The 8,363-nt window shown below is 42.9% G+C and overlaps 1 protein-coding gene across 1 annotated transcript; it reads left to right on the top strand.

Annotated features, from left to right (window-relative positions):
- Positions 1–207: 207 nt before the first annotated feature.
- Positions 208–1,838, top strand: LOC100117175 (probable ribosome biogenesis protein RLP24). The gene is made up of 2 exons (XM_001603842.6): positions 208–507; positions 876–1,838. Exons 1-2 carry the CDS (start codon positions 427–429, stop codon positions 1,308–1,310), a joined length of 516 nt encoding a protein of 171 aa, XP_001603892.1. The 5' UTR covers positions 208–426; the 3' UTR covers positions 1,311–1,838.
- The last annotated feature ends 6,525 nt before the right edge of the window (positions 1,839–8,363 follow it).

The raw sequence follows: 8,363 nt of genomic DNA, 5'->3' as shown, positions 1-8,363 counted from the left end.
CTATATCGATTGGGGGATGTGCTGGTTTAGTTATGTTTTTCCTTTTTGCGATGGGTCGGGGAGATTTCGTTTATGGAACGGTTGCATTAGAGGCTACTTTGCGTGTTGTTGCGTGTGACAATTTATTTTGTCGATGCTTATCGAAGTTTGTCCGCGTGTTGGCCTGTTTATTTTATGATCGCTGTACCTTAAGTTTAAGGTTACTCGGATATGACCGAAAGTTTAAGATAAAGCATAAATTTTTAATCAAGTGACAAAATACATGAGGTCTACAAAACTTCACGCAATCCCGTTTGAAATCAACCATCATTTGCCGCGCTACGAAGTAGAGGGCGCTTGAACTCGAATTAGCACGTGTGCACTATATGCATACTCTGGCAAGTGCGACGCGTTTTTGCTTTCCTCGTGTTTGGTCGTCGAAAAATCATGAGGATCGAAACGTGTTATTTCTGCTCGTCCAGGATTTATCCTGGACACGGTATCCAGTTCGTGAGAAATGACTGCAAGGTAAGATTCATACTTTATTCATAAATTTGGTTTATAATCCTTAAAAATACGCTCTATTCGTGTTCACCGATTTGCAGGTTATGTGCGCATAATCGTTTTCCTTGACGTTATTGTAAACTGTATTGTTTTGTATTAGAATTGTGATCTTTTCGAGTCATTTTTTAATGAATTACTTTGGGTTTTGAGTATAATCTTTCGGATAATCTTTTTATCAAAATATATAGAATTTAGCATGTTGTATGTTTTGACATATGAGATGTACGTACACAATCTTGCACAATCTTTTATAATAAAATGTGATCATTTGCGAGTAGTTTTTATCGATTTATTTAACATTCACATTATTGATTAACTTTTATTGTTTGTAGATTTTCAGATTTTGCAGATCGAAATGTCACGCAGCCTTCAAAAAGAAGAAGAATCCAAGGAAAGTCAAATGGACCAAAGCCTACAGAAAGACTGTTGGCAAGGAATTGGCTATTGATCCTACCTTTGAATTTGAAAAGAGGAGGAACACGCCTGTCAAATACAACAGAGAATTATGGACTAAGACGGTTGAGGCCATGAAGAAGGTTGAGAGCATCAGGCAGAAGAGAGTCAATGCACACATTATGCAGAGATTGAGGAAAGGACGTGAGCTCGAAAAGGAGAGAGACATCAAGGAAGTACAAAGAGACTTGGCTCTCATCCGGTCACCTGCTGCTGGACTCAAGGAAAGGAAGAAATTGGAAGAAGAGGAAGAAGAAGACATGAAGGTTGACAGTGACGTAGAGATGGAAGCGCAGGCGATAGAAGCAAATTAAATTTGAAAACAACAGTATAAATTGAATATCGAATACTTTTTTTTAATTAATCAATTGTATCAGCCTTTTGTGTAAGTAGTAACAAGTTTAATTATTGTACAGTTAGAATTTTATATTTGCTACTTATACAAGTACCTAGAGGTACAACTTCCAATGAAAATACAATTAGACTCTGAATTTCGTAATTTTGATTCATTATGAATTTTTTTTCATATAATTTCATGAATTTGCAACATTTACACATCATTGACATACTGCGTTATCAGCTGAAAAAACTTTCATTCGCGCAGAAGTTTGACACATGTTGTGTATAGGTGGAGCTACTATGCGCATTTTTAAATGCGATTGCATTATTTGAAATCGTTGTATGGTAAAATTTTTATTGTTAAATGATGAAGGTTTGTAAGCGTTTAACTGATTTTTCGATAAATAAACTTTATTTATTTAAACCGATGAACTTTTTTTAATCACGCAACACTGTAAGCCACCGTAACTTATCTTAATTTAATAAAATTTTTCAAATATGAACTCGTAATCATTCGTTACTTGACCTTTAATATTTCGTTAACTAATCGAGCCCCTAACGATCCTCATAGATAATCCTCCGATATTACGCTGCCAGTAACACCAACGCACCTTCGAAAGGCCACAATTACAAAACGCGCGTAAGTATATACGAGTGAAAAAATTCAAGTCGTCGCATTCCAGATATGAAGAGCCTCGGCGCGCAGAGCAGCACTTCTCTGTATAACTCAAGCGCCTCACGGGAATCAATCTCGAGGGAGAGAGACAGCTGCGCGCTTTGGAAGACTATTATAAGGATATATACCGGACTCGGGCTGTACGTATGGAGGTGTGAGCCTCGATGACACTGTAAACACTCGGCGGATGTTTCAGCAATTACCGGAGGGATCCCCGTTATTTGCCCATTCCGAAATGCCTTACAACAATATCACCGGCGCCGCCGACGTCGCTGCGCCAGTCATTTAGTCAAAACTAATATCTCCGACGAACCTGTTATTTTTTTTCTCGCCGAGCGCGCTATGGGATTCGATTTTCTCGAGGATGTATTGGTGTGTGCGCAACTGCTTAGTCTATTTTAAAAAATTTTTTTTCAACAAAATGATATTCTTTCTTGAAATTCCAAAAAATACGCCACCCAGTACGAGATTCGAGAAAAAAAACACACACCGAGCGACCTGTAACACCAAACAGCATCCAATTAGGAGCGATGATGAAAAAAAAAAACGACGCGAAATGCTCCATCTCTCGTCTATACGGTACAGCGTCTCGGGCGCGTGAAACAGGAGGCATCTCACGTAAAGAAAACAGCCGCTTACAAGAGGATTTGCCGAGACAGAGGCTACACACAGCAAACTCCTCCCGACAAACAAACGCGTAACTTTTCCCAGCGGCAGGGCGGAAAAATCACGACCCTTTCTCTCTCTGGCTCGCTCGCGTGCGGCTGCTGGAAAAAAACACCCATAGTCCGGCGAAAGTCAAAGGGAATCAGTCCGTTCCTTGAGTCGGCTAAAATTTGCAGGATCACGCACTCGAGTGAAAGCAGCCCTTGTATCGTGTCGTTTTATGCGTGTATGTGCTCTTCCACTTTTCCGTGAATCTGAGCAAAGGCATGCCGGCGCCGAGGAAATGGGAATTTCTCTCTTTTTTCTTCTTTTGTTTAAAATTACGTCTCGAGCTTCGGCTTGTGTATGTGTGTGTGTGTCTATTTTCGGAAGTGTATTATTCGGCTTTCTTTCGGATGTATTCGGCTGTACACCGCGCTTATATACTTTTGAAATAATTGTTGTATAGAAAAAATTCCTCAACCGATTTCGAGCACACATCAGTCCGCGGTCCCCTAGACGACGACGCGCATAGCCTCACGTTACCTATAAATCTCGGGAATAGCCGGAAATGAGCACGAAATTTGAAAGTTTAATCGGCCGCTATACCGCATAACAATCGCGACGAAAACCAGATGAGCTGATGGTCGGCGGCTGGCCGCTAAAGACAAAGGGACACCATAACGATCTCCGGGGCAACGTTGATCGGTTACACAATGAGAGACAGAACGAAACGGAGCTGTATGTATGTGTTTTCATATGGAGCTATCCTGCGAACCGATCGGCATATATATATAGTCAAGCTCGTGTAGACCGATGAAATTAGAGACACGTGATCGGAATGTCGAGTGCAGCGGCGACGTTTGTCTTATGCCTAAACGGAAGATACCGATTTGCGTTTTATCGGTATACCTATACGCAACGAGATCTGACCTTTTTCCCATTGAAATTATTTATGCGTGCATACATCGAAGGTCGCCCGATTATATTCGCACCGTACACACGGCATTGAGAGTAAAAAAAATTGACTTCCTGCTTGCTCTCGCGACGAAAAAAAAGGTGAAACGTAATTTTAACATCGCACTTAATTAACTCGAGTACGCATACGAGGAGGATGTTCCTTTTTTTTCTTCGTGTACACAAGCGCGAGTATGTGCGCCGATCGCGTGTCTATACGTATTGATCTCTGGGGAGCGATTTTAATGAGCGCCGCGAGACTTTTTGTGTATACGCGCGTCGGCTGAAAAAATCTGCCTTTCGTCAGTCGAGTACTTCTCGCCGAGGCGGCGCAGATAAAGAAAAATTCTTCTTCGCACTCTCTCTCTCTCTCTCTCTCTCTCTCGTGAGCTCGAAAGAATAAACAGCATCGGGAGAGTTCCTTATCTCAGGGGTTATAACTTATTCTTCTTTCCCCTGTACCTAATATACTATATAATACGTTTAAATAAAAATCACACCACACTTTTATTTTCACGATCGCAGCTCTAAGTTCCCAAGCGTCACACACAAAGCCGCAGTGGTTCCCGAGAGAGAAAAAAAATTTGATTTACACAGTGTCGAGACTCGACCGACAAACAATCAGTCAAGCGTTATAAAACGTACATATACAAATAATAGTACATCCCCATCATCAAAGTTCCACTAGTACAGCTGGAAAAAAAGAGCCGCGCAACAAAAAATCAATCGCCTCATATGCATACAGTCATCGCTTAACCAGCAGCGGCAACAGTGAAGAATGCATTCTCAGTGCTCTTTTCCTCCAGCACTTCTCTCTCTCTCTCTCTCTCTCTCTTTCTTTCAAACCTACAAAGACACTATGGCTGCAGTATAGCGAGTGTGGGAAAGCGCATAGGGCGGGCGCCTCTTCTTGTTGAATATATGTATATCTCTCTTCTACTATATATAGCATACATCGGACACACGAAACTTGGATGACGTAGACGGAGGCGTGTCCCGGTGTGGTCCTTTTTGCGAGCAACCCGATCGGCCGTCGTTTATTGCATCGGAATTTTCGGTAGCCAAGAGCCGCAGATCACTTGAAATGCTACTATATGCAGCCGCGCGCGGCCTGGACTGATGTCTCTCGCTTTCATGGGCCATTAGGCCGGCTGTTCGTGCGTGAACCGAACATTACTGTAGTTTTTCGCTTCACGAAGCTTTTTTCGTATATATATATATTATTATAAGAGGCGGGGGGAGGGGTTCGATCGATCGACTAAAGTCCTTTATTGCTGCGAGAGATCGGTTGGGGTGATATTTTGCTCAGTCATGCGAGAGATGACATTTTTTGCGGAGGGAGAGCTCGCGGCTTTTTATTTTTTAATTGGTTTTTGAGAATCGGTTGGCGACGTCGTCGGCTATAAAAGTGAATTTTCAAAATTTCCTGCTGGTGAACCTTAACGATTTTTCACGAGTGCAGGTGCCCTCCCCCGAAAAAAAAAAACGGAACGTGCGTCCCCGAACTCCTCGAGTCCGTTACCGTCGACGACGTTTTCCGCATGACTAATTCACGTATACACGTTCCTGTAGCGTTTGCGTCGATGGACATATTCCATATCACACGCATAAGCGTCTTGGTATGTGTGGTTCTACGACGATACACATCGGACTGTAAACGCACAGCACATACGTAATCAAAAGCGTCGCTTATCTCTCCCAAACGTGCGTTATTGCCGCTGTCATCTCGTTCGCGCTTGGAAGGCCGAGGACACGCGCGTTAAAAAATTTTGATCGAGCACATAGTACGAAGATCGATGAAAATTGTGTTTTGAACTTCGGCGTAATATGACGTCCGCCGCGGTGAAAGTCACAAAAGCGGAAGAAAAACGAGCCTCGATCGACACACCGGCGTATCTGCCTACAATTATGTATACTGAAAAATTAACGATTCGTACATATGATATACAAATGTGAAAACATATAACAGTACACGTGTATGCGTGTGTGTATGTGTGGATACAAGCGAAAGCAGTCGCGAGACGATGTCATCGCGGCTTGACCCACCGCGCTTATTATGAATATTCTTATGCATATAAGTATATACGAACTGCGTCGCCGTGATGTTTTATGGCTCCACTCCGAGAGATGGGCCTCTCAATCAAGATCAGCTCTCGAGGAAGAGTACGTTATAGGTATATGACGCGCGCTTTTCACTCGCGACGACCTCGATGCTCGCGTGTATAATTCCGATGCAATAAATTCAGTCGTTCACACATGTATGTATATACGCAGGTATATTAGTAAAAAATGTGTTTTTCCCGATTAAATTTTCATCGACTCAGCGACGATTCAATCGGGGGGAAAACAAATTATTTTTCTCAGTGCGCGTTGCGGGTAATATCTCGATAGGTACTTTTTTGCCTGCCTCTCTCTCTCTCTCTCTCTCTCTCTCTCTCTCTCTCTCTCTCTCCTAACGCTGATTGATGAAATTTCGAATTTTTACACCTCGACATTGAGTAATCGGTAATTTGTTTTAATTCAACGTCGCGATCACCAGCGAGACTTTTTAGCATAAATTATACTCGCGGGTACACTGACACCGCGCGCCTCTATACCCGTAAATTAATAATTAATTATACGATCGCCGGTAATTTATTATTCGCCTTTCGCTCATAGGCGCGATTTTCATTTTCTCGGCTGATGCAGCTTGTTGTACCTTTTTTTTTGCGCTATTGTAACAAGACTAATGATGCGCCATTACGGCGAAGCCACTTAGTCGCGTCAAAACAGTTTGAAGCAAGAATGTAAACTTATACAAACTCTGTCTTTCAGCTTTATCTCTCGGAAAAGCTCCTCCGCAATCGCACTGGGCCAACATCGTAAACGTTCTCGAACCTTTCGATTCCCCCGAGAGAAAGAGAAGAAAGAATCGTAGGCGTCAGCAGTCGTCGGTCTTTCTTCGAGTCTCCTAATCTCCGGTGTCCTCCGCCCTGCATTTATACTCGTAATCCAAACAGATTTTTATCGAGGATAGCGTTTATACCATATCTGATGCGAGGGATCGAACAACAACGAAGCGGACGATAACCTCTGCGCGTTTATGTAACGGATACGTAATAACGCGTATAGTGTATAACCAAAAGCGTTTTTACGTTTCACCAGAAATCCACCAAATGGCCATTTCACCCGAAACCCTCAAAGCCGCGCACGTAGTTGTCTTTTTCTTTCTCTCGTATACTAAAAACCCGAGCTAATCCGAGCGCTTTTAAGACAGCTCGTTGAATTTCGTAATACCCGGCGACTTAAGGTCACGTCCGCGCTCGCGGGAGTATTGTGTGGATTCCCTCGGAAAAAAAAAAAAAAAAAAAGACAGCGATTTTCGCACCTTCAAAAGCCCGTTTACACAGCGCTCACGCATATGTATATGGAAGAAAGTTTCGGATCTCGTATTATAGACGCGCGGCTGTTACAAGCGCGACGACGAACAGAAGCCGACGAGACTGTCGCCGCGGCTTTAAAGAAAGTTTAACGATCGCCGTATAGACATGTATATGTGTGAGGGACCGGTAAAAACGTGCGGTGCTGTGTGAGTACCTGTGTGAGAGAGAACGAGAAATATAAAGCTGGTCGTAAAAAAGCGTTTTACAGCCGTGGACAATATGCGCGCGAGCCCTCGGCTTTTGTTCATCGGTCTCGGCGACGGCGGCGGAGGGCCGATTATTTACGCTGAATTTCAATTTCTTCTCTATGGAAATGAGCAGATTTCTTTACGCGCGAGCTTGAAAATCGTTATATATATATATATATATATATATATATATATATATATATATATATATATATATATTCGATGTGTAATTTTAATGCTTCAGCATCTCGCGAGGACGAGTCGTACGGCCGCATCGCGTACTTATACTTTTCGCGTGTGACGTAAATCGGAATTTCGAGTTGGCTAACATTTGCTCGCTCGAAATCCGTCCTTTAAAAGCTTGATCGCGCAATTAGGAAGCTTCAGATAGCGGTGTATCGAAATCCGTCGTCGTCGCGCGACACTTTCGAAAGAATAAAAAAAAAGGCGTATACCGGTAGAAAAGCGAGTCTCTACCTGATAATGCACAAGCGGACTCTTCTCGACCAGTGTCACTTTAAAGCTTATCTTTCCTCCTTTTTCTCTCGCTCTCCTCTCGGAGCTCCATCGCCTTATAACTCGTGCTTTTACACGTCACTAATTTGTTCCCGCTAAAGATCTCCGCGTCTTCTCTCCGACGGTCACACACACGGCTGCATTTGCTTTTTGGACACTCGACGGACAAAAATTAGCCGTTCGTGTAACCGACACTTGGGATGGATATATTTGGAAGATTAGACGGGATTAGGGACGGCGATGTGCTTCGCTCTTGAAGACGGGGAGCGCTGAGGAATTTCGAGCCGGCGATCAGTGCCAAATTTAAAAGGATTATTTTTCACGTGGATTTTTCACCTTCTTTCGGGGGAATTTATCCAATTAGTATGAGATTCTTCAAACGTTACAGCTTCAGAAGCTTCTTCTCTCTCTCGTCAATGTCAAGTGCACGATTATTCTGTACACCGCACATAACGCACGAATATTCTCGCGCATTGACGTCAGAAATTGAGCAAATACAACGATCCTCTCGAGAGCCGCACCGTCTCCTTAAAGCGAGAGCCTGCATATACATACGCTATTTTCCGACACCAGCATCTGACAAAAATTAGGTCATGGCCTATAAAAATTACCGTTTGAAGTACA

Source organism: Nasonia vitripennis, chromosome 2 (genome assembly GCF_009193385.2).
Source record: "Nasonia vitripennis strain AsymCx chromosome 2, Nvit_psr_1.1, whole genome shotgun sequence".
Taxonomy (NCBI): domain Eukaryota; kingdom Metazoa; phylum Arthropoda; class Insecta; order Hymenoptera; family Pteromalidae; genus Nasonia; species Nasonia vitripennis.
This window is presented reverse-complemented; position numbering and strand designations above follow the sequence as displayed.

Bases quoted from the DNA above. Each gene is read 5' to 3' on its own strand.
- LOC100117175 (XM_001603842.6), top strand. From the start codon at position 427: ATGAGGATCGAAACGTGTTATTTCTGCTCGTCCAGGATTTATCCTGGA. The intron at 508-875 runs GTAAGATTCATA...TATTGTTTGTAG, and splicing joins TCGTGAGAAATGACTGCAAG to ATTTTCAGATTTTGCAGATC.